Source organism: Drosophila suzukii, chromosome 2R (assembly GCF_043229965.1).
Source record: "Drosophila suzukii chromosome 2R, CBGP_Dsuzu_IsoJpt1.0, whole genome shotgun sequence".
NCBI classification, from domain to species: domain Eukaryota; kingdom Metazoa; phylum Arthropoda; class Insecta; order Diptera; family Drosophilidae; genus Drosophila; species Drosophila suzukii.
Window position 1 is genome coordinate 3,878,121 of NC_092081.1, and position 27,338 is coordinate 3,905,458.

Below are 27,338 nucleotides of genomic sequence, written 5' to 3' on the forward strand. Positions count from 1 at the left end.
AAATTATACATTTGAATAATTATAAATTGTACTATGGCAAGATATTGTATTAAACTGCTAAAGGTCTCTTGATATAAATATATTGTTTTATTCCTTCAATCACTTGTGGACATTACATACAAATAAAAGAGCAGAGAGTGTGTGGCAGCTAATTCTCAAGATAATTAGTGTTTCAACGGCATCATTATCAGATAAACTTATACCCCAAATATATTGAGTAACCTTTAAATACTTTTATATTTTCTTAAAACAGTGCTAATAATTGTTTAATTGCATAATTGAACTGCCAATACTAGTTCGACATGTGAAAACTCTAGACTACATTTCTAAGTATCCCATTGATTCATCTTTACGCCCTTAAACGAGGTGACAACTATTTCACACCTCATCACTTTGAAATCGGTTATACAGCAAATAATTGATTTGGAACTTAATTGCGTGATTTTAATTGCCCCAGAATTAAGCACTCAATAATTTAGTGAGCCAACAGAGTGATTAATCAATATTAGCAACTTATTCGAGTCGAATAAAGGGATATGCCTAATTGGGTTATACCAGTATCTATTCTGGAAACTTTGGGCTGGCTTCCTGCAGATTTAACAGCAGCTAACAAACCGAATTCGTCGGCTGCTGTAATTAAAACAAAGAGTGCGTTGAGCACACAGGATACCCCGCACCGCGCCTCCGGAACCGACACATATGTATGCAGCACGGGAGTGTTGGATACCCACTATATGGCAACCAAGCCATCCATGTAACCGTATCTTTGCATTGGCGCTCAGATGAAGCTCATCTGGCAAAGTGGCACGTTAAGTAAACAGTTTCATTGTGCGAATTCAATTAAAATTTATTCAAAATACGTCAACGGCAGCTACTCAAAGCTGCTACTACGGCCGCAATCGCTGGCGCTGCCGCTGCTCTGCTGCAACAAAGTACAAAAGTATCTGTGAGATACATTCTATGTACGCTCTACCCTTCTCTCTTCCTCTCTCCCTGTCTCCCTCACCCCCGTGCGGCTGCCATTGGCAAAGAGGGCGTGGCAAGGCCTCGTTCACGCCCCAATTGAAGTGGAAGCGAGACGACCATATGGCGGAGGGCCAAAGTGAAGAGAGTATATACGGCACAAAGTATCTGTGTGAGCAGGAAGTTGCGCTGTGTGCGTGTGCCACTTGTTTTGTTGCTGTGCCCCACAGCTGCACTGTAACTGCTGTCTTGGCAAGTGGTGTAAATGGCAATTTGTCGACGGACTGCGGACGCACGGACGAAAGCCGCCCCCGCACACGGTAGCCGTGGATAGAGCGTCGCGCTGACAGCCGCTCTTTCTCGCTGGCATTGGCATTCGGCTTTTGGCCCGGTCCGCTCATTTCTGCCATATCATCGCCGTCATCATCGCCACGATCATCATGCCCTCTTCTCCTCCCCTCCTCTCCCCACCTCAAAAAGTATCTTATTATCTCTTTGTGCGAGAAAACACTGGCGAACACACCACCTACCTGTGTGCCCTGTCAACCCATTCGGAACCCATCATCCGCCCCATGAAATATATTTACAAATTACCTAAGATGTAGCCCATGATATAGAAAATGTTAATATAAATGTATAACATTCAATAAATACAACATGGTATTTTTCCTATATTCGGAATACTACTTCACGATAGCTCGCGTTCTATTCAAAATGTTTGTTTTATTCCTTTTATCTCTTCCTTAAGATTGACAGAATTTTTAAATAAAACCTTTACATCGCTTAAAATCAATATGCGAGCTAAGCCAAAGGAACCCAAAATGGGATCTAACTAGTTATGATAAGAATTTATATATATATATATATACTGTGGTTGTTCTGTAGAGTCCTACAAATTTAGCTAGGTGTTATTTTGATTGTCTAGATATAGACTTTAGAAGTTTTCTAAGTTAATGTCTCTTAGCCTTGCATTTCACCATATTAGTTGTTCGCGTTCCTTACTCCACAATTGTTAGTAACATAATTTAATTGTGCATTTAAAAAACAATAAATTATTATAATCACTTTATACATTTAAAGCATTGAAAGGAAACATTTTACCATATATCTTAAATAATCATTATAATGGGCTACGAAAATACGCTTTGTATTTCCAAACGGAAACTATCCGAGCGTGTTTAAAGCTCTTCTGAAAAAACATCCTTCCGATGCGATTTGCCCGGCCCAAAGGACATTGCCGGTGACAAGACCAACAATGGCGAGTCCAGCCCTATGACATTGATGGGCATTGACGATGATGCTGATGGTGATCATCATCAGCGCCGGGAATGGGAATGTGGCAGGGAATGACGATGAAGTAACAAGGAGGAACGACATTTCCAGCTAACGAATTCAATTGAGTTGAATTTTTCATTTAAGGTTTATTTAACTTTTTTATTCCATTTCCAGGCAGCGAGCAGGAAGAGCCGGCCGCAGGGATTCACACACAGCGCTTGAGTTGAGTTGAGTTGAGATGAGATGAGATGAGATTCGATGCCATGGGATGATGTGCGATGAGATGATGCGATGCGAGATGAGATGGGGCGAGGCGGGGAAGCACATGAATGCGGAGTGCCAGTGCCCATGGATATGGATGGATGTGCGATTGTGCCAATGGCGGCAGCTGGGCCGAACACTCGAATATACACAGCGTGTGCAGACAAACGCAAATGAATTTATGCCTAATGGCGGGATTGTTGTACTACTTTTTGTCCCCGTCCCCGTCCCCGTCGCCTTCGCCGACGCCGTTGCCACATCGCATTGTTGTACTGTGTCGCTGTCAATATTGAGCTTGATTATTAAATGACACATTATGTGATTTCCAACATGTTCACTGGCCACCGACGACCGGGGCTGCCAGTTCGGGGCAGGGGGACCCGTTCCCACTTCAAGCTCGATTCAAAGGAAGCCCGAATGGGCGTCATCCCGGTCCATCTGTTCGACCCATCCGCAGAGCAGCCAGTTACATGGCATGGAAGTCATTTTGTAGCACATCAAGTACGTGAGCTGATTGCAATTGTGAAAAGGAGGCGGCTGTGGGGTTGAGTACGGGGAGTATGGGAGCTAGGGAGCAGAGCCGCCGGGAAGGGGGTCACGTTTTCAGATTAGATACATTTTCTTCACATTAGAAAGATTACTCGATTACAAAATATCAATACTCTTTAAAATACTTCTTATTTTTTCCCTTATCAATTAAATTGTAACCCCAAAATTCAAGATTGAAGAAAAATGTTTACAGTAAAACTAGAAATATGGAAAAATGAATTCATTTCTTGAATACAATGTGATAGAAGAAGTGATTGATGATATTGCTTAAAGGAAAAATGATGCCTAATAATTTATTTAACTTTAAAATAACTACCTAAAACAATTTTACTTAAGGATATCCCCTTCCCAAAAACCAAACTACGCCCCTGTCAAGTGAATTTGTAATGTTTCTTTTGGAAATGGCGTCGCCGGGGCGTTAGAAACCACTCCCACTCCCCGGCGCCCACTTTGGGTAGCAAAGCAAACTACCCCGAGTGGCAACAGAAGCTGAAATGCCACAAAAGCCGTGTTAGCGTAACACTCCGCAAAGGCCCTGCCCAGTTCAAACTTTTCAGCACAAATAAATTGAAATTGCGCACATTATATGCATGTTCCTGGGGCAGGCTCACGCCCCTGGAAGGGCAATGCAATGGCCGCATTAAATGGCAACAATTTGATTCCCTCCCGCCCAGATCTAGAGTCCTGCCTGCCTTCAGATCCTGCCCAACGGGTCACTGGCGAAACGCCTATTGTACGCCATAATGAAATTAAAAAATCAGTTACTGTTGTGCAGAATTCGGGGAAGGCAATGTCGGGGAAAAGGTACATTATGCCATTAGCAGGCCATGCCTGCCATACAGAGCACAATACAATAAAATCCATTCACAGAGAAGAAATCAGGAAAAATAGAAATAAGGTGGCGCAGAATTGCCCAATTTCCCCCTGCCCGTCCGAAACAGTTGGTTCCATTCTGAGTTCGAATTACAGCATTTGGCATAATCTGAAACCCAGTCGGATCCCACCGACTACAGCGGATGAGTCAATTTACATAGTGCGGACTATCGGGGTGGCCGCTCGCATATTAGTTAGGGGTTAGTTATTCGGGAAGGAATTATGTTACCATATTTGTGAAAATTAACAAAGCTAATTATGATAATCCTCAAGTTTATTAATAGACGATGGGGAGAGATTTTCTAAAACATTTACGATCGGGTTGGAATCCCGGTTTTAGGCAGCTGTTTTGTAGGTTTGCATTGGCGTAGAATAAATATAAAAGGAGATATTAGGATTTGCCTTTCCTCTAGATGAAACTCTAAACATCTCAAAGATTCCTAATGCATTAAAAACAACAAACTTCTGACTGAAATTATAATACTCTCTACAATTATATTGATCTTTAGGTTTATTGATAGCAGATTAATAAAATAAAGCAGTAGTAATAGTTCCTAGAAATGATGTTTTTATTAAAAACACATTATTCTAGTCTAAAATGTATTTATATATGATCAGGGAATGTTAGTAACTTTCCAAAATAGTTTCAAATTAAAGGCAGGGGTTTTATATAGATCTTTACCCATCCGAAACTCTTTGTCGCCGAAAATCTCCCAAGGAATCCTAAGCCTCTTCTCGAATGGCAACAGATTCTGTGACTTTGATAGTGTACTCTCTGTGGCCTCTCGTTTTACTGCCTTTTGCCCACATCCTTCTTTGTGATTAGTTTACGGCTTTGGAATTTGATTTGTTTTCTTTTTGCCGGGTTTTCGATTTTCAATTTTTTCCCTTTGCTGCAGGGCGATGTTATCAATCGATTGACTTGGACTCCTCTGCATCTGTGGCTTCGGCTCATTTCCGTTTTGGGTTTGGAGTCAATAAGGAAACCAACTTGGTCTGGACAGGGCCGGATCCAATTGCCTCAATCCCGGGCTGGCAGGGAGAAAGTTACTGGCCACAGGGCGGCGGCGACAACTGCAAATGCAATCAAATGCGTTTAATTTCATTGCTGGCCCAATGGTAATTACAATATTATGACAGTTCTGCGGCTCGCGATGAATAATTATCACCTCATAAATTGCGACAAACCGCAAGGCGGCATTTACACATGGTCAGTAGCCTCTGCTCGAACTCGAGCTCAAGACCGGGACTCGAGAGTCGGCGATGATTAATCGCCCAAGTTAGTTGAGTCGCTGCCGCCAAATGCAATCAACGGGCCACAGACCCGTGGGCCTCAGAGGTGGCTGCGTGATCGCTCGTGGGCCAATGCTACTCGTTTCACTCGTGAGTCACGACGGGTTTTGTGACTTACAGGTTCTTAAAAATTGTGGGTTTGATTTTAACCCCAACATATTGCTTCACTAGACTTGTATTCTTCAATTGCTTGATTGCAAGCTACCCTCTTATTGTATCAAGAATTGATGATGATACTTTTTCAGCCAACCAAGAATACAAGCAATATATATCCATTCCTGTTTAGTATGAGGTTAAACTGTACTATACCATACATATGAAACTCAATTGTTCAGTTACCTTACCCTAACATCAATCAAGCCCCAATGTTCGAAATCACACAACAATAAAGAAATTTCAAATGTTGGAAAATGGCATACCTACAAATATAGCACTTCCTCAGATTACTATTACACCCAAAAAACAGAAAGTAAAGATTTAGTACCAGAGGCAGTATTGAAATTATAGTATTCATTCAAGGCTAAATAATATAAAGTCTTTACTTTACAGTTTCTTTTCTATATTAGGTCTATTATTAAATCTAGATTTTTGATTTGTGGTATTATTTTTAATACATTTCAATTTAATACTTTGAAAAGTTGAACCAAAGGCAGTATTGAAATTAAAGTATTCATTCAAGGCGAAATAATATAAAGTCTATACCATACAGTTTCTTTTCTATATTAGGTCTATTATTAAATCTAGATTTTTGATTTGTGGTATTATTTTTAATACATTTCAATTTAATACTTTGAAAAGTTGAACCAAAGGCAGTATTGAAATTAAAGTATTCATTCAAGGCGAAATAATATAAAGTCTATACCATACAGTTTCTTTTCTATATTAGGTCTATTATTAAATCTAGATTTTTGATTTGTGGCATTATTTTTAATACATTTCAATTTAATGCTTTGAAAATATTAACTTAATACACATCTTATCGACGCCAAATCGATGCTCATAAGTAAAGAATTAATGTAATGATAGTTGCTTTTCTATGTCTATTATTATCGGTGTACAATGTAAGTACTATATGAAAACAGTCCCATATTAAGTTACCTATTAATGAAGTTTTAAGTATGAAAATGTACAAAAGAGTTTGAAATTCCAATACCATTGTTCTCACGCGACCATCTCAGGGCTATCTGTTTTGACCTGGCCAACACTTGGCTCGCAGTTCCCACCTCCACTCAACTTGAATCCACGCCGTCCACTCGACTTGGCCGCGCCCAACGTAAATGTTGTGAAAAGCAAATCTAATTACGCGAATGCTGGCCGACTATTTGAAAATGGGCAATTCCTCAAGATACTTATCTAATTAATAGCCCGGCAGCGGCTGTGTGGCACAGTTCCATTTCGATTCCATTCACAAGTCAGCGCCGCGGACCACTCCTAATGAGCGGGGTGGCCAAGAACAATGGACCTCGGGTATCGCCGAGGTGATCGCTCCCTCTTGCCAAAAAACAAAGCGGCTCCGTTGGGTGGGCGTTTCGACAATTTGTGTTTTCACGTAGTACCGGGGTAGGGTGCAAAGTACGGTAATGTCAACAAAGCGTTCCCGTTCAATTAAGCGGAGCGATTAGGGAGAGAGGAGAGTAGGGGACCCGGACCCGCTATCTCCATCTTGGTCCCCCAGGGGGAATGGAAAGGGAATTACCCGAGAAACAAAGGCAATCAACGGCAATTGACGGAGCGAGATGGCAGCACTGCGCGTGGGAACGGGACGGAGAGAGCGAGCGGTAAGTGGTGCGCAGGCGCATCGAATTAAGCTCATTGCGCATTTGACGCGCTGTTTGACGTTTCCTTTGTGCGCCAGCAGAGGCAGGGGCAGGGGCGGGGGAGCAGCAGAGGGGACGCAGAAGGGATCATTAATTGACACTCCACCTCTAGCTCGTCAACGGCTAGTTTATAATTGTGCGCTCCTCTTTTTCACCTACAGTCAAGACCCGCTTGGGGGGACATTTATAGCTCCGTACTTAAAACATTTACATTTATCCACCATTTAGGAGGACATTATTAGATTCCATTGTCATAAGATTATTATTAGATTTCCTGCCTAGCTATAGGTCATCACATCAGGACACAAAAATCATTATTTAGCTTTATTTACATAAACAGCAAAACTTTAATTTTAGTAAGTTTCATGACATTAAAGTTATTAACAGTATAGGTATAGATATAGGAAATTATACCTTACATAAATACACAAATATTTACCATATTTATGTAAGGTATAATTTCCTAGATCTTAAATGATTATTAGTAAACTAGTCAAATCATTGAGGACGACAAAATCCAATAGAAATCATCTTGAAATCTATTTTATTTTAGTTAGTACAGGACATGTAATACCATCACAATGTGATTTTTTATGATATGATAGGAAACGGTTATTTAAGTATGCCAACTTAATGGCTTGTAATAACTTGATTCCTAAAGATAGCTTTTACTGTACTTGGTTGCCTTTCCTCACCAACGATCGACGGGCACATGCAAAACCAGAGCATCGATCATTAGTGGTGATTACTTGGAGTATGCACGGTATAATGATGCTTTTTAGCACCGATTAAGACAATCCGAGCTGGCAGGCAGCTATCGCAGTAATTATCCACTTAGCGCTTGTTAGACAACCCCGATTTCGATTCTCATGGCAGCGAAATGTCAATCGCATTGATGAATGTGCTCTCAGGTTGATTTGAGCCCCCGGGAGCCCCGTTTCCCGATCTTCCATAGCCGAAGCTCGCATGCATAATTTATATATTTATGGGCAGCAGTATCGCTTCCACAGACCATTTTGGGTCCGATTATTTTGACCAAATATGGCAAATTCGATATTGTCCACAAGGACAAAGAGCAAAAGAGAGGGTGGGCAGCGGTGCGAGAGGGAGACAAGCTGAGTTCCCCACTGACAGACCCTGGTGTTAATGACTTAATTAAACCACCAGGCAAACCGTCCGATCTGCAGTCGCACTCCAAGTCCCAATTGGTGGCTGCTCCTCCAGTAGTCCGACAATTTCACACTTTTTGCGTGGCAATGGCAATATCAAAAGTGGCACGACTGGTAAAACTGTCGCAAAAAAGGCCAGCATACACAGGTATACACTGGCAGGACCCGCAAAGGCGTAGTTCAAAGGGGTTCAAATTTCTTTAGTAATTTTACAATTTTAAGATATTCTAAAAAAAATATCTTCTATAAAACACTTTTTTATTACACTTCATTTTTTAAAACTTTACCTCTTTCGTTAAAAAACCAATCAGGCAAAAGCACAGTTAAATATAATTTTAAAATATTGTAAGTTGAGAAAGGTGACATTTCTTCCTACTTACCTCGTTCTTCAGAACTATTCTATCGCAAAGATTAAAAGCGAAGATCAATTTTATATTTAGACCCTAAATATAAAAATATTTGTTATACCCGTTACTCGCACAGTATCTTGGGCTTCCTGCGCAGCGCAAGTTTGTTTCAGCAGGGAGCCACGCCCAATCGAACCCGTCTAGCGCCCACATTTTTTAATATTTTGTAAAAATTTAAATGAGTTGTTGTTTATTATTATCATTACCTATCTAACGTCAAAAATTTTTTTAATCGGATTATTCAACATAAAGTTAAAGCCAAATTATAATCAATATTTTGCGATTTAATCGAGATTGATTTCACTAATACGCCACCAAGCCGCAAGAAACGCTGTGGCGCTATAGAAGAAGAAGATAGGTGGCGCTATAGGCAAGGTGTGCTAGAGAAATAAGCTGAGTTTCTTTAATCATATCTCCATCCCTCTCGAATTCCCTTAAGCTGAGTAACAGTCTAATAGTCGACTATAGCGTTTAATCCTGTTTTCTTTTAAATTTGACAAATTTTTTCCTTTCATGCTTGTTTTATAAAATAAATACGACTTTTAAAACTATTACTCATAATTATTGATTATTTTGCGTCTCTGCTTGAAATTTCATAATGTGAGCTTTTGGAAAAATAAATGTATCCATCTTAAGATACGGCCCACTTAATTGAATGATGTTTGTGGAGTTTATTAATTATATGTTAATCCGTGTTTCTGGCATTGTAAACAGTTTACCAGGTTGTAATGTTGATTCTCATAAAAAATTGTTAAGTATTAAAAAACAAAAAATCGTCTTGACATTTAATTTTGTAATCGTAATCAGCCCCCATTAGCTCCGCTACTGGCCTGGCCTAATCTTGCTCTGGCCAGGAGATTTCACGCATGTTCCGTGCCGCGTATCACTTGACGATGGGATGACGATGACGATGAAGATGACGATGGTGAGGAGGATGCTCGTTCCTCTGCCAGCTCCTCGCCTTCGTCAGTCTGCGTTGCTCACCTGAGAGGTGAGTTGATTAATATGCGCAGTGCTGGCCAAACAGTAGCCGCGGCCAAATGCTGCTGCTCCAGCTCCTGCTCCTGATTCCGATGGGCGAGCAGATGACACTGAGCCGCTCGAAAGTCACCATCACCACTTGACATATCCATTAGGCGGAACAGAACCGAGCCGAACAGAGCAGAACAGCCGAAAAGTAAAGTCACAGAGTGCGGCTCGGTTCGTTTTGCGACCGCGTCCCCATCATAATTATTAAATGCAGCTCAATACATTTGCCTCGAATTTCTGGAATTCCTCCGCAACCTAATGCCCAAAGATATTTCTTGGGGCCGCCGCAGCCGCCGCCGGCCTTATGACTATGGAATGCAGCCCAATCGCACCAGGAGCGAGTTGGGTAAGACGAATGTTTTGGGTGTAAGGACTGTGGCTTACCCTGTACCCCATATCGTCAAATCTATTTTAAGGGTTACTTCAAGCGGTTGAATGATCTTGTACTACAAAATATTTTATTCCACCATAGCAACTTGTTCGAGATGCTTAGATAAATTTATTTATAAAACTTATTTCATTCATAGATTGAGAAATCTCTAAAGCTAGGGTGGGATTAAAGTTGGCTATGACTTTTCGAGATGCTTAGATAATATTTATTTATAAAACTTATTTCATTCATAGATTGAGAAATCTCTAAAGCTAGGGTGAGATTAAAGTTGGCTATGACTTTTCGTAGAACAATTATTAATATATAAGACGAAATATAATATAACATTTTAGTTTACTTCTATGGTACTTCATGATAACGATGGATAATTTTGTTGGGATAATTGATAGTCTGATCAAAACCCAATATACTTACGACATCACCGAGTACGGGGCATAAAAATGTGGCTGGGACTTTAACTTCGACTGGGACTTGGGACTCCTCTAGGCTCCTCGAAGACTCCACTCTAAACGCCGGCGCGTCTGGAGGAACAGGAACAGGAGCTGGAGCAGCACGGCAAGAACGATGTAAATTAAACGAATACCTTGCCACAGCGCCGATCTTTCATCATCGATGCCACATCCTGGTCCTGCCCCCGTGAGTCGCCACTTGCTTATGAAGTTATTTCATCTTCGTTTTCAATCACTGAGCCTGCGATTTCTCTTCCCGATTTATTGAATTTCGTATAAATTAAAATATTAAATATTTTCGGCGACGAAACCTTTTAATTACCCAGTTTGTTGTTCCTCTGTCGTTTGGTATTTTTGCCAAATATTTCATAACCTTCGGGCTAGGTTAACGAACTCTTAGCCAAATATTACAAAAGGAAAGCGTTTAAATTGAATTTGGGTCCCTTTTTAAGGGATCGGGCCCTGTGTGGGGTCCTCGTAATGATATTACAATATATTATTGAGTGTGGGGCATACTTGGGGTCAGTTATGGTGAAAAATAAACGACACTCTGGGAATACCTATAAAAAATAAAGTACAATAAAAAATGATTGACATCGAGGTGTTATTTTCGCTTAATGCCCTTTGAATATTCCACACAACAACCCTCGGCGTCGTCGTCCCACTGTCAGGAATATAAATATTCAGGTACATGGAATCAGATTAAATTATCTTAAGCAAATTGAGATGCAGACAAAAGGCAACCAAACTTTCTTGCGCCCGAGGGTGGAAAACCCGAAACTAAAAAAGCGAGTACATTTAAATTATACTTTTGGAGAGACTGTGGTCCGTGTATAACCCCACCATATGTAGGTAGAGCACACTAGACTGCAATAATAGAGATTTACTTTCTGGCCGCGGGCTCCCCATCGAAAGCCAGCCAAGTGCGGTGGTCCCTTTGTTGTTTGCGGTTGCCTTTTGTGTGGCGAGTGGAAAAGCCTTTAAAGCCTGGCCAAGCGCGCATCAAAAATGGCTTTTAATTGCCTTTTAATTGTTTTCGCAAAACGAATTCGAGAGGGCCCTAACGGTATGCGTATTTGGCCTAATAACACAGCTTATAACAGCTCTCCTCGCCAAAAAAGAAGGGGTGAGTGCGGCCGCCTTGGAGCGCAAATTTTGTCATTTAATGGACCACTGGGCGTATGATTTGATTGAGCCAGTGACACAGTTAGCCGGAGTCACTCACTGCGGGGGAAGTTCCACGGGTACTCGCAGTTGGGTATTTTGATTAGCACCGCAAGCGCAATTGTCAACAATATGATATTATACGGTGTACTCCGAGTATACCCCAAACGAAAAATCATGGTTCGTTAGGCAATTCAAATGGGATTGCGATTGCTTTTTGGCGTTCATCATGCCAAAGAAGTGAGTTAAAGAGGCTGGAGAGAATAACTGAGCTACGCTGATTCATAGATATTTATTTAACTGATTGATCCCCAAAAAATACTAAAACAAAAAGCTTTCACATTCTCCTTAAAAATTTAATAGGTCCAGTTTATTAGGACAAACTTATGTAAATTAATACATTGCATATGAATGAATGTACATAATAATAGATGTAATATCTTTTCACACTTTTTATTTCGCTATTTTCTTTCAGAATTTTAACTTACTAAGCGTTGCAGTTCTGGTTTTTCTTGATTTCAAGTCTATTGATGTACCTTATTGTTTTGTGCTCGACTCCGATGATTGCGGCCCGGTTCGATTCCCAGCTCGGACAAAAAGCAGAATAGTAAGCTTTACTAATTATGAAAAGTGTCTATAAAATAACTTCCATGTAAATAAAAAAATATAATAAAAAAAACAACAAATTTATTTGTTAGATACAAGTTTTTCGGACTTTACCTATTTTTACCAGTTTTTATTATTAAATAGTTTATTATAAATAGTTTTTTGTGTAGGAAATATATCTGAAAAGTATAGAACTTGACAAAAATCAGTTTAACAATGTGTTTAAAAATATATTTTCCCGGAAATCCCAAAGTCGTTTTTAAAGTAAAGTTTTTTTTATTAGTTTGCTCAACCCACAAGATCACGATGTTTTTACAAAAGTACATATCCAAAATATTTCTTTGCTTCATATTCCCCTTCATTATATCTCAAGCAGCTGTAATCTTTCGTGCTCCTTTCCTTTGAACTCAGTGTCGCTGCTCGAAACAAATGCCTCGCGGCCCTTACAGTATTACATTTGCATTTCAGCTTGTATATGCAGCGGTGTGGCCATGATTCGATTGTATCTCTTACTCCATCCTCAATTGTGGCGCATGAAAGGTGATCGATACCATAATGAGCGTATTCAGAGGACATCGGCAGTGGCGGCACATAATGTGGCTATGAGGGAGCTGGCGCAATGCGTGCCCTATCGTCCCGTATCTATAAGGCTGTATCTCATGGTGACTGTATCTGTATCTGTTTCTGAATCTGTATCTATGTGGCCGCTGCCCACACATACACAGCGATTGACGCTCTCGTAATGCAATTGTCCAAAATGCTCAACCAACTACTCAAAAAGTCATCGTTCAGATTTAACGCGATGAGGGTGGGGGCTTATAAAGGGGGAGGTGGTAGAGAGAAAGAGACAGAGCCAGTCAGGCAGCAATGGCGATGTTCACGTAGTTGTGTTTGTACGCTGTACATGCACTTATACATGTACTTTTACATTGGTGTTGTAGGTAAAAGTTAGGGGGGTGGCAGAGGGGAGTGGGGTGTGTCATTTCAGGGGTAACGAGAGGGCGTCAGTGGGTGGCGGTTCGTTTGAAGCCGGCGGCTACACTTTTTGAAAACTCATTTACTTGTGGCATGTAAACAACTAATCTGTTAACACTCCGGACAAAAGCGCGAACGATACATTAGCGTGTTCTCTGCCCCCGCAGCGCACCACCTCCCTTTCCCCTCCCGGGTATTTCCGGCTCCTGTCAAACCCGGAGAATGATGAAGCACCAAAACCGACCGCCACACCACTGCTAAAAACCAACACCAGTGACAGCGCCACAATATAAACTTTTGCTCGTGAATATTTCCCTTATTCGGCGGGCTTAATCAAAAGTTCCCTTTTTGCCAAAATGAAAACGTGATTTTCTCTTCTGTCGTACATATAACCGTATATATATGCCAAATAAGAGGGTTGGAGGTTCGTCCTGGCATAAGGATATGGCTTACAGGGGGCAGAAGTAGGGACCTGAAGGGGGAAATCGAAGGAAAAAAGGTGGGGAGGGAAGAGGCGGCGGCAGAGGTTGCCAGACCACATGGTGTCAAACATTTTGCTACACTTACACAATATGCTTCACTTACTGTGGCAAGAAACCAGTGGAAAGGGGTTTTAAGACTCTGTATTAATTTGTAGGTAAGCTTATGAATTGATTTACTGTTTTTATTCTCCTTGGAAGCCTTAATAATTGGTTTTTTTTATAAAATACAAATACATGCTAATACATGTGCTATTAATATGATTAATATACATAGCGACTGATTCATGCCGATTCTTAAGAAATCTATAAATATTTAACTTGTTAAACACACTCCAAATAAATTTTGTATTTTAAAAAGATGAACTAATCGTGTTCCACCAGAAAAATGAACTATCATTTTATTGCATTTAGTTTAAGAAGATCGTTAAAACCCAAGTGCGTCAAATAACTTTTAGGAGTTAACTAAAATATCGATGAACTTGATTTTGTAAATAGCTAAAACATTGTTTAACATTTGAGTGTATAAACGTTTAAACCTACAAGATTTTGAACAAGTTGTCATATGGTAACTGATAAATGTTAGGACCATTGATATAATTATTAAATAAAATACATGTAAAGTATGTGATCACTTTCTGAAAATGCCCTGCGTTAGCCAACCATGACTTGACGTAATCGCCTCTGTAAATAAATCCCATCTAATTTGCCCGGCAAGTAAACATAATCCGCCTGATCTCGCCCCACTGTGCGGCTGTTCGGGTGCCTGACGGGCTCTGCTGGGTTGTTTTATTTGATTTCTTTATCAATATCTGAGCTGCCTTTCCGGCGGCTCACCCCTCGGTGGTGGTGCCACACAGTTCCAGTCCCAGCTCCAGAGCACCACTCCCTCCCCGTGCGAAACCCCTATTGTACGGCCCGTTGTTATCCTGAAACTGCAACTGTATTAGTTGCCCTGGGTCGGTGTGAGTGCGGCTCTTATGTACGATTCATTTAAACGAGACCCAGAAGGCGATGCCACCACCGCAGTGGCGGGAAAGAGATGCCGATGGAAGCGGCTGCCCTGGAAAGCCGTGCGACAGAGGGAGACGTCCGTAGAGCAGCAGGAACCACGCCCACCCCGTGCGGCCCATGGTATGGTGGTGCTTCGGTAGTATCCGTATCCGCATCTGCTCGCGTATCTGTGTGCGGCAAACTGGTTGTGGCCTGGTATTGGTGCCAACTCGTTTCTGTTTCCATATCTTTGGCCATATCGTATCTGTGTCCGCCCGTGTATCCGTGTCTGCAGCTGTATCTGTATCTGTATCTGGATATGTATCTGTATCTGTGTCTGTTTCTGCAGCTGGCAGGCGGTAGCAGTGAGCAGTGGCAGCCGGAGAGCCAGAGTATCTGTATCTGTGGCGCGTCATTGTTGTGCTGCTACTGCCGCTGCTGCTGCTACCGCCTCTGCCGATACAGCTCCATAGCCTCCATAGCTTCTATAGCTTCTGTGCCGTTCCCGTCGCCTAGTGGGCAGCTCAGTTACAAGACCATTATTTGACGTATTTTTTGCGCGCTCGGTTGGTCGTTTGGTTGGTCGCTCTCTCGGTCGTCGGATCGGTTATATCCATAGCCAACAGCCAAAGCCCCCCTTTTTTCGCTTCGATGTGGAGCAGCAGTTGCGCTCCGTTCGTGGACCGGGCACGGGTATCGCATTCATGAGCTGGCTCATTGGCAATCATTTGGATTCGTACGCCAGTCGAACCGGTGGCCACCTCACTCATCCAGATGGTAGATGCATCGATCGCGCGTGTAAAGTGCTAACCCTAACCTGATCTAAGCCGTAAACCCTATCCAATCGGATCGATAAACCCCAGTGCTAGTGCAGACAAACACAGAAACATAGCCAAGGAATTGAATTAGTGACTAAACCAGTGTAGTGCCCAGCAAGATTGCTTCGTTCCGGTGGAGAGTAGTATGCCAATTTGTTCACAGTGGATTCAACGAATAAAATGGCCGTTGGACCGACGGAGGGCAAACAGCCGCCCTCAGAGAGCTTCTCGCCCACGCACCACCAGATTATAGCACCCAGCCCCATCCTGGCCGTCCCAACGCTGGCCTTCTCCGCCGCCCAGGTGGAGATCGTGTGCAAGACGCTCGAGGACTCCGGCGACATCGAGCGGTTGGCCCGCTTCCTGTGGAGCCTGCCGGTGGCCCTGCCCAACATGCACGAGATCCTCAACTGCGAGGCGGTGCTCCGGGCCCGCGCAGTGGTCGCCTACCATGTGGGCAACTTCAGGTAGGATGGCCTTCTCGAGATGGGGCAGACAAAGCCCCCGGCTCGAATGACACTCACTATCCCAGATACCCAGCCCCCTCCTGATTAACCCCGACAAACGGACGGTCGGTCATCCGATAGTTTTCCATAGCGACAGCTTAATGAGGGCACAATGAGCCGCTAAATTAATAAACAAAGGAATTAATTTACTAATTAAAGAACTCGCTTCCCAAAGCAGCTACCCAAAGCCAAGTGGAGCAGGCTTGATTAATAAAACACCGACCGAACAATAGGTTCCACGTCAGGATCGGGGTTTCGGCTTCCGTCGCCACGACAAAATATAGTCTCACATTACACTTGAGCTTCTAAGACAACCGGAAACAATTCGTTCGAATGGGAATTTCGCAATAAGCCATCAGCCATCAACCCTCGCGAAATAATGGCGAAAGATTAGCTTTTTAGGGGGAATTATGCGGTAGACTTAGCCTTGTGATCTTCGGCTAGACAAGCCAACTAGCTGGTTGCGAAGTGGGCAAACAGGTCCCCCAGGTCCCAATGGCAATCGATATCGACAATTATCCGATCGGCTCAGGCAATCGCATCTATAAACGGTTGCATCAGGTTTTGCATCTCATCTATGTCACATCAAATGAAGCTGGCTGCGGTTCGAACAGCTATGTAATTCGAGTATAATCAATCAATGTCCAGACTCGTATATATGGCCTGCACATGCATATACGGATCTGCCGATGCAAGTGATTTGATTGCTTTGACTTGGTAAATAAACGACTTCCAATTAAAATCATTTGACGTACTCAACTGAGCTGTCAGCGCCAGTGACGACAATAAATGCTTATGAAATTGTTTCAAAATACATATGGCTGGCTTAGGACGCCCGTCGAGCGAGGGGTGTAAGAACTGGGAGGGGGGATGGCTTTCGCAGCGGGACTCCAGAATGTCCCAGAGGGTTGATGGGGTTGAAATGAAATCAGCCCGGCAAATTCAACTTAACTTTCAACCTTAACTTTAGCACTCCTCTGGATACTCACTGGATACTCTCTTTTCAGGGAACTTTATGCAATAATAGAGAATCATAAGTTTACTAAAGCGTCCTACGGCAAGCTGCAGGCCATGTGGCTGGAGGCCCACTACATTGAGGCCGAGAAGCTGCGCGGTCGATCCCTGGGTAAGTAAAGCAATTATACATAGATAAATTCCACTAGGACAATCACAGAGTGATCAGAAATCTTTGGAACTGTGAATGGGAGTAGTACTGCCAAAAAAGAGCAAGCAAACCAACACAAAATCTATAAAGATACCTTAAATAAGTTCTAAGCTATCCAAAGTTAGGTGACACTTAAACCTCAACTGATTTCTATAACATATACATACATGGCTAACATAATTGAACTGAATTATAATTCACTAAATCGAAAAACATTCGAAGGACCGTTTTCTCCTCCTCATGTTGAACTAAAACTAAGTTTTAAGCTCCAAGTATGCATAACTACTGTTATTTTAACATTAGGACAAAAAAACAGTCTTAACTATCACTTAAAAGTAGTGTGTGATAAAACACACTTAACGCTTACTCTACGATTTATAGTTCGATTGTCGCCGCTGGGCAACAGGTCGGATACGAAATATTTTAATATTTATACTTGTTAGAATGGATAGCAGGGATTAGCTATTTTACGTTTTTGAAAACCAGTTTTTATACACCAAGTGTCTTAATTGTTATGTCAGGAGGTTGTTCAATTAGCTAAACAGGAATTTACATTAATGGCTTTTGACCTAAGATAGTCAAGGAAGCTACAATCCTAAAGTTATGTAAATTAAATACCTACATTACTATATTAAACTAAATGGCTAAGTCAATCACATACATATATAAAAAAGAATGGCGATTAAAGTCTTTGCAGAAGATCAACTAAGTTGAACTGCATTTACATTATCAGTTAGAGTAGCTATACAAAATTGTAGAAACTAGGGCTTAAAAATACAGAGCCCATTACTTTTTCCATGATTTTCTCAGACTTGGAAAATATGAAAAAATATATTGATAAATCTGCGTTAAAGTAAATGGAAATTATTTGTTTGGTGGAGATTGCCATTTCAAGTTAATTGGTCTGCCTAAAAACGTATTTTCATGTACATATTTTAAATAGCAATATATGTTGGAAGTAGAATAATTAAATTATATTTTATTAAATAAACCTAAGAAGATTCCATTGTTAATTTCCAGGCCCCGTGGACAAGTATCGGGTGCGAAAGAAGTTCCCCCTGCCGCCGACGATCTGGGACGGGGAGCAGAAGACGCACTGCTTCAAGGAGCGCACGCGGAGCCTACTGCGCGAATGGTACCTACAGGATCCCTATCCGAACCCCACCAAGAAGCGGGAGCTGGCCAAGGCCACCGGGCTGAATCCCACGCAAGTGGGCAACTGGTTTAAGAACCGCCGCCAGCGGGATCGGGCTGCTGCGGCCAAGAATCGGTAAGTTGTCGACCGCCTCCATTAGCCATTAGAGTTAGAGTTAGGGTCTAGAAGAGTTGGTAACTCGATCGGGCCGGGTAGGGTAAGCCGATATCATCCTCCGGAGAGTGGGTGCAGTGGCGGTGGGGCAATGGGGCGATGGGCGGTGGCGGAGTGGGGGGATCGCACAGGAGCGTTTCCATTTCATTGATCCGTGCCGATCTGCGGCAGCGGTGGCGGCACCCAGTGAAGCGTTCTCGATTTCTGCTGTTTGTTGCGGTCGTCGCTTTTTGGCCACATTAAACTGACCGCCGACGATGACGATCGGTATGGGTCTTGCTCTTGGCCTGGCCATAACGACGAAGGAGACAACGATCATGATGATGATGATGACAGTGTAAACGCAGCTCATGCTTCAGCTGGAAAGGTGCAACCGCTTGCAAAATATGGCCAGGAGAAGTTAAAACTCGACCAATTCGCGCGAAGTTGAAATGAAGAAGATCCGCTCGAAGTGAAAGAAGGCAAGTTAAGTGGAATGACACTGCAAGAAAACTCAGATCTGAAGTCGAAATCGTAGTCCACTCAAGTGTTTGGCTGCTCCTGCAGATGCGCAAATATTTCAAGTTCTACCTGCTCACAAAAAAAACGAGAAGAGAGAAAAGGAAAAGTAAAAGAAATCGAGACAACATTTGGCATTCCTTGGAAACCTCGCAGCCCGAGAGATCCCGTCCCGTGTTTATTAAGTTAGGAGCAGCATCGTCTCAAATTGAATGAATCTGCACAAAGCGCCAACCGTAGCCCCAAAAAATAAGGAGAATACAAATAACAACTAAAAACCAGATGCGAGCGGGTCATTAGTTAAAATGATGGCGATTATTTCGCTTGTAAAGCAGCAGCAGCCACGGATACGCGGCCATTACAACTCCATCCGCACTCGATCCGCGGATCCCAAGTCGAATTCGAGTTTTTCGAGGTTTCGTGTAGTCATCGTGTTATTAAGCAGCGTCGGCAAAAGCCCCAGAGATGAGACAAAAAGGCGCACTGGAGCTACAAAATACATACGTATAAAAAATATGAAATTAAAAGCCGTTCATATGCGACGGCCAGACAGCTTCGACAGCGCCAGGCGGCAGACAGGGACGGCGAAAGGGAGCCAAAGGGGGGCAAAGGGGCCCCAGACCATTCTAACCGGCGACCAAAACCAGACCCAAACAGGCGCTGACTGTTCAAGCATTGTGCGCTGAAAAATTGTTAACATTTTTGCTACTGCACTTGTGCGAACGACGAGTGGGAATCGAGAACAGAGGGCCAAGTTGGCGGACCGAATCTTATAACACCCTTGCATGCCATCTTGTCCTAGGGGAATTATGGAAGTCGTTCCTAAAAGGGACTCAAAGCCGAGATTGTTTTAAGGGTAACAGCGTATTCAAGGAGAGTATTCAAGTTTTGTGTGCTAGTGATTGTAAACTTACTAAACACCGAAGAAACATTGTTTTAAATTCTACAATTTGGTTTTTTGTTTCTAAATAATTACGAAAAATATGTCATCTTTGAAGCAAAATAGTTTATCAGTTTTCCTTTATTCTGGAACAATTTGTATTCATAATAATTTTAAACGGCTTTTCAATCTTCTAAAATAAACTCTCATTCTGTTTAAATTTTCCATTAACATTGGAAAGATTTCTTTACCTCGATCAAAAATGTCAGTCAGGTATATTTTAGAAAAGACCCCGTTAAAGTGGTACAAAGTCCTCCTCAAATCAGTAACACCCACAGGAAGGGCATAGAAAAGGCAGCTGGAGCTGGGAAACGAGATCGTGAAGGCAGAAGGAGCCGCGATGTCAAACGGCTGTTGTGGCCCGGACGAGATGGTAAATCAATCAAATGCACAGCTCCAATCCACTCTATTAGAAAGGCTGCAAGGCAGAGAAAGGCAGCGGCGCGTTTCCCGCTCCCGAATTGAGTAATTAAGACATCGGAGATTGATCGACTCAACTCAACTTAACTCGACTTCAGTCGCTACGGCGGAAACTTGGCGCTGCGAGCTTGTCATGCTCTGATGCCTCCAACTCCAACCACCAAGTGGCCATTGCAGGTGGAGTGCAGTTGGAGTTGCAACTTGCAAGATATTCAAAATCAAGATTGCCGCGCATTATACAGGAATTCTGGGGAGGCATCTGAATGGGCTGCCGTATCTTACAGATGCCCCAGTCATCACCATTTGTCTGATTCAGCGGAACCCCTTGAGGCGTGCAAAGCCCATTGAGGAGCGGATGGGAACGCAATTAATCTGGCATAACTACAACTTGGATATCGATTCGGCTATTACGATTAACACAGCACTTGGTAATGTATTGTAAATACTTCCTAATCTAAAAATTGGATAGATTACGGAATACATTTTTGTTAGAACATCCATCCAGATTGTGCTAACAATACTGCAATTATTTGTTAATGGAGAACCTGTAAATGCAAAACGATTTGTATTCCTGAATACATTTTTGCCTACTAATATTTCTGACTGCTCGTCTGAGTCACAAATCGTTTCATAAATCGTTGGAGAAGCTTCTATTGTGCAAATTCATTAAGCCGAAACCCCGTCTCGAGACTTGATTTTGATCAATTACAATTGCCACTCGACGATGCACGACAGCGATACGAGGCTCTTGGCCAAACGGAGCACCCGAATCAAATGGATCCAATGAATCCACTGAATCCGCCTCGCGCCGATGGTTTTATTGCGTGAATTACCCGGCAAGCGAAATGCGTGGCTCGTGGACAGCCACTGGAGATGGAGATGAGATGAGATTCGCCCACATCCGACCAGCCATCCATCCATCCATCCATCTCGAGCAGAAGCGATGGCCAAATTAGGAGCTCAGTGGGCGTCGGGCATTGGGCGATTTGTCAGGGATTCAGAACACGAAATATACCAGCAGTCGGGTAACCGAGTGAAGTGTAATAAAGTTGAGCACCCAGCAAATATGTTGTAAATGTCAATTATCAATCAAACCAACAAACACGCACTTGTGGACAGGCATATAGAGATACAAGCAGATGACCAGGGACTAAATTTGAAGAGGTTTTTCCCATCGATTCCCAGCCTCTCGGCAGCCGCTCTCGAATTCTAATGAAGAAAGGAAGGTGCAGAAGCAGATATTCCCATCCCCATCCCCAACCATCCAGCCCCCAACCATTGTCAATATCCGAGGCGGAGGGCCCACTTGTCCGAGCGCTCGGACAGGGCACTCGAGCCCCATAAGTACCCATACCATCCATGCCCATGAACGAGATGCGATCCGAGGGAGCTGAGCCCGGACCACTCGACGCTGTTTGCACAACACCAACTACCGTTTTCGGTGGCTTGTGAGAAAAATATACAACCAGCTCTCCAATGGGAGCAGAAGCTGGAGTTCCCCAGAAATACACAGAAAGAAACATAAAGATCATTTACTCATTATCATAGTAACTGGAGCATGAATAGGTTGGAGATATTAGCTGACTATCAAATAGATTGTTTCTATATATACTATAGCATAAACATAAATTTTATGTAATGCCGTTTTCTGGAGTCCCAGTTAAACTCAAAGTTGACTCCCACATGAGCACATTAGCTGTTACTTTTCAACCTATTTTTAAAGTCCCGTACTCAGTACTATTTTGTTTTCGGTGTAACCGTATCTGAACTCCAAGAACTGAATGGATGTGAAGCTTCAATGTCGGACACTTCAATGCCGCATAGAAAGTGTATTAAAGAAATTAATAAGAAGTCAGGCTCGAGTCATCATCATCGGCAGTCGGATGACTCTCTATCGATGGCTGGTTGGATGGATTGTATCTTGTTGGATGCTGGATTTCTGGATTGCCGGGCAGGCAGCAACACCGGATGTGGCCTTTGTTCAATTGACAAGTGAAAGAGGCTCGACAAATAAGCGGACAGGCGGCGGAACACAGCATTGCGCCCCAAGGGTTGGAAATATTCAAATGCGAGCAAATTTAAATCCCGTTTGTCAACAGATCTCTCAGGCCGGAGAAAAGGAATAAATATAAAATAAATGTTGATTGCATTTAGGACCCCTTGGGACTGCCGACTGCTCTTATTGCCGCTGCTAACTGCTCACGCCTGTCCAAATATTTACACAATTTACGGCATTCAATTGAATTGACACAATTATTGAAAATACTCGAAGAGAGCGTTGCAATTTTCCGCCTGATTTTGGCGCGCTATTGACTCTGTATTACCTGCAGGTTCATTGATTCCTCCTTCTAGCTGGTTTTCGGTCTTTAAGCCATATTTAAAGCGGGCATCTTTTGTTGGTCTAGCGGATCGTGTTACTGCTGCCCTGGCATTCTTTGCAGCCTGAATGGGTTTCAGTTCGCTTTCAGTTCAGTTCGACTCGACTCGACTCGATTCGAATCGAATCGGAATCCCCATCTTCTGACATGAGCCGATTAAGGAACATTTCAATGCATCTCGGGTTACTCCGCAGAGCCAGCCCTTTCGGCTGGCCATGTCCGAGCGGGTAATTACATACGTGTCATTTCGGTTAGGTTAGGTTAGGTGCCACGGGGTATCCGATTTCAGTAAACCCTTGCCCTTGTCCTTGTCCCTGTGCTTCTCCGTAAACCGTAAACCTCTCGCTGCCAAGTCAATTGGGTGGAAAATGTATATCATATTCGTGCATCCAAGTTTTTGGTTTCTGGGCTCAAGCCGAGCGTGCCAAGCCCCAGCAAGTCGCTCCAGTCGTGTGTGAAAATGGCCTTGAGTCGCCCGTGCCAAAAATCTGGCTACCAGAAGCAATTGCAAGGACTTTAGCGCAGTGATGGGTTAGGGTTTCACCTTATCGACCCACCGCTCTTATCCCGCTGTGCTCTACGGCCGAGTTAGATGGTTCCGATTGCCAAAAATCGAAAACATTGGGAGCTTTTTTAATCGAAAAGTCATTTTTGGTAGTACAAATACCTGGGTTTCCTTTAGCTTAAGTAATTCAATAAATTTCTCTTTCATGTGGGTTGGTCTTCAAAGAATATATATAAGGCATTTTTTTATAAGACTGTCAGTTTCAAGCCTCAGTCTGAAACCAATGAGACCAATTGATTTGATAACAATATAATATCCAACGGTTCCAATTACCGTAGATAACGAATGCCCTACAAAATTAGGCAATTACCTTTCTAAAAGCGAAGCCCTTTTTTGGTGATATCTTAAACAACAAAACATAGAAAACCTATCTCAAAGTTCTTTCCTTCAAGATTCTCATAAGCTACTTCTAAAGTTTCACCGTATCGACCCACCACACACAGATTGTTGCCCAAATTCCCATAGTTAGGTTCCAATTACCCAAATCCAATATCTGAGAACACAAAAATAAGCCGAGAAACCTTTCTAATCGGAAGGCCCTTTTCGGGAGTATCCCAGCAGCGGGCAGTCCCGATCGCTTGGCTAACCCAACAATTCATCAGGCTGTGAGTGATCCATCAAGTTGGCACATTAGGCAACTAAACGATTTAGTGCTCCCTCTCGAGGGCGAAAGACAAAGGGCCCAGAAAGGTAGCCGCAGATACATTTCGCAGCTCCAACCGCGCCGAGGTGGTGGTGTCTCTGCTCCCGCATCCAGAGTGCCGGTGGAGCACCATTAATCACACAACACGAGCCGCTCCAGGATCTCGGGGCAGCCAGAAGGGGAACAAATTGCAGCAAGTTGAGCGAATCCTAACCGATAATTATGACATTGAAGGAGTCATGGCGTGATGGCAAATGATGATGTATATGAGAATGCTTCTCCGCCCTTGCTGGCCACGCAGAGATCTCCGGCTCCTCCTCCTCCCCCTCCTCCTGCTGGTGTTAAATCCATGGCGGCTAATCAAGTCATCTCCTGGTCAGATGGCGCGTCTTTTGTTTTGGCCACAGACGATTTATCTTAAGCATGTGTGAAAGTTGTGTCAGATTTATGAGCCGCCTCCCCCTGTTGCGACCCCTCCCCCCTTTGACCCCCTGCCGCTGCGGGGCAGCGACAAATGGGCCGCCTTAATGGGCGTTTAACCGCAGCCACTGCAACTGTCCAGCATCGACTAATTAACGATGCCGACGCCGATTCCGATGCCTTGATGGCTTGATGTCTTCATGTGGCAAGGCGGAAAATAGCCGTGAAACTGTGAAGTGAATGTCGGAGGGAAAGGCCTAGGGAACCGAACCTCTCAAATTCTATCAGTTTTTCGATCAGTTACGGCTTTTACTAAAAGCTACATATTTTTAGACCGCTAAAGAGCTTTACCTTGATGTATTTACCTTGATGTAATTTGGCTTACAAGTTTCTTAACTTAACTCTTAACTAGGTTCTGTCAAACAGCGATAATGTTCATATTAATTTATATCATTTATATCTTTTAAGGTCTTTGATAAAGTCTTAAGAGTAGCTTAATTGGTAGATATTATGGGTACCTGAAAATGTAAATTCGATATTTTTATAAATATGAAAAAAATATTGTGAACGCTCTCATGAGTAAAAGAAGAATATTTCTTCTTCAAAAATGTTGTCATTGCCATTAGATATAGATATAGAGTTAAAGTAAGGCGGAATTGGCCAGTTTCCAAGCCAAGTTTGTTATACACTTACTCTCTGGAGGACAAATGCTAATTTATTCCTTTCCTTTTCTTCTTTCCAGTATCCAGCACAGCCAGAACTCGGGGATGGGATGCCGCAGCCGGCGGGCGGACGGAGGAGCCGCCTCGCCGACGCCCTCGGACAGCTCCGACTCGGACATCTCGCTGGGCACCCACTCGCCGGTGCCCAGCAGCCTACAGCTGCAGCATAGCCCGGGCAGCACCTCCAACGGGGCCAACGACCGCGAGGAGAGCCTCAGCGTGGACGACGACAAGCCGCGGGATCTGAGCGGATCGCTGCCGCTGCCCCTCTCCCTGCCCCTGCCGCTGGCCTCGCCCACCCACACACCGCCCCAGCTGCCGGCGGGCTATGGGGGCGGGGCGGGCGGAGGCCACGGAGGACCGCTCACCGCTCCCGGCTGCCTGCCGCCCTTCAAACTGGACGCGGCCACCAGCTTGTTCAGCGCCGGCTGTTACCTGCAGAGCTTCAGCAACCTGAAGGAGATGTCCCAGCAGTTCCCCATCCAGCCGATCGTCCTGCGCCCGCATCCGCAGCTGCCGCAGCCACTGGCCTTGAACGGGGGCTCCGGCGGACCGCCACTGCATCATCCGGCCTACGCGGCCGCCTACAGTGTGGAGTGTATTCAGGGACACGGGCCACCACATCCGCCTCCAAAGCTGAGGATCAACTCACCGGAGAAGCTCAACTCCACGGCGGTGGCGGCGGCATCGGGAGGAGGAGGAGGAGGGGGAGGGGGAGGAGGAGCAGGAGGAGGTGGAGGAGGTGGAAACCATCACCATGAGCCCACAACCACAGGCTACCATCACAGTGGCCAGCTGCTGCTCCATCGACCCTTCTCCACGTCGCCGGAACTCAAGCACAGTGCTCCCGAGATCACATGATATCAGCGGGTCTGAGGTGTCCACCTATAAGTCCACCCACCCGAACCACACTCGTCCCCATCCCCACCAGCCCCGAAGCACTAAGGCCCAGCTATTCAGATTGTTTCAATTGTATCTCTAAGTTAGCCCGTAGTTAAGCGCATCCCAGCGGCGGAGTTCGAGCAATAATCGATCCGGAACTGTTTCCTATATCATGACCCATAATTACCTATACCTATACCTATACCTATACCTATACCGTTATCCAGCAGCAGCAAATCGCAAGCGTCGCACACTCACTCTTCAAAGATAGCCATTTAAGCCGGATGGAAAATGATACACAGATTTAGCGGTAATTCAGCAGGAGGGATCCCCCAAATCTGAACTTGAATTCGAAACGTTTTCATTCTAATTTTGTGTGTGTGTACGTATTTGTAAATAGAGTTTAAGTATGCAAATCATAGAGCTTACGTATACATTTAGATTGCAATAAAAACCGAATGAACAGTTAAGAATTTGAATCATTATACAAAATTGCGTTAATTTTTTGCGATCTGATATGGGAATTGGATTAGATGGGAAACTTTTGGGAAGGCGAAGTTAGGTTTCGAAAAGGAGGACGGTTTTCAATGTTATTTATGCTTGCCAAAAATTTGACGGCTGCCGGATAAGAACGCATTTAATTTTGTAAGAATTCCATTGTGTTCCTTATAAATTTTTAAGAGTATTTTAAAAGCAGTACAGGAATATCCTTTTGTTAAACTCCATAACTAACGAGAGGTAACGGCATATATTGAACTGAATTTTGTTTAAAAGTACGGGTTTTATAAAATATTGGGCACAATTCGCATGTCGTTAAATCAAAGATCTCCTAAGCAAGGGTTTAGCTATTTTTTTTAAGTAGATAAGTATCCACACTGCTTCAAGAACAGTATAAAATTATAAAATTATAAAATTATTACAACAAATGAAAGTAAGGGATATCCTTTAAATACTCCTTGATCCATGACCTTATTGACTATCATAGCATCTTTCTTCGAACAAATACAGACTGCTAAGTAAATAAACTGTAAAAACTAAGAACTGCTGGAGGATAGGGAAATTTTCCTTTCTTCATATGATATTCCCAACTATTCATCTGCTGCTAATGTTGCTATTGTATTCCCCGATGTCTGTTGATATTTTGAAATAAAATATCAATTTCTGTGTAAACATCAACAAGAGTCGGAGTCGGGCGAAAGCCAAGTCAAGTCCGAAGGGAAAGAACAACATCCACGATCGGTGGCAGTGGCAGCCTCTCACTCCAGCCAGCTGAACTGGGAACTGAGCACCGAGATCCGAGATCCGAGAACCAAGAACCAAGAACCGAGCTGATGGCGTCGGCGGATGGCGCCAACGATGACATGTCCGGCCTTGCCATG

General features: G+C 43.4%; 1 protein-coding gene across 1 annotated transcript; it reads left to right on the forward strand.

Annotated features, from left to right (window-relative positions):
• The first annotated feature begins 15,078 nt into the window (after positions 1 to 15,078).
• On the forward strand, positions 15,079 to 26,432 carry Optix (optix). The gene is made up of 4 exons (XM_036814166.3): positions 15,079 to 15,978; positions 17,025 to 17,143; positions 18,203 to 18,452; positions 25,098 to 26,432. Exons 1-4 carry the CDS (start codon positions 15,692 to 15,694, stop codon positions 25,936 to 25,938), a joined length of 1,497 nt encoding a protein of 498 aa, XP_036670061.2. The 5' UTR covers positions 15,079 to 15,691; the 3' UTR covers positions 25,939 to 26,432.
• Positions 26,433 to 27,338: the final 906 nt, after the last annotated feature.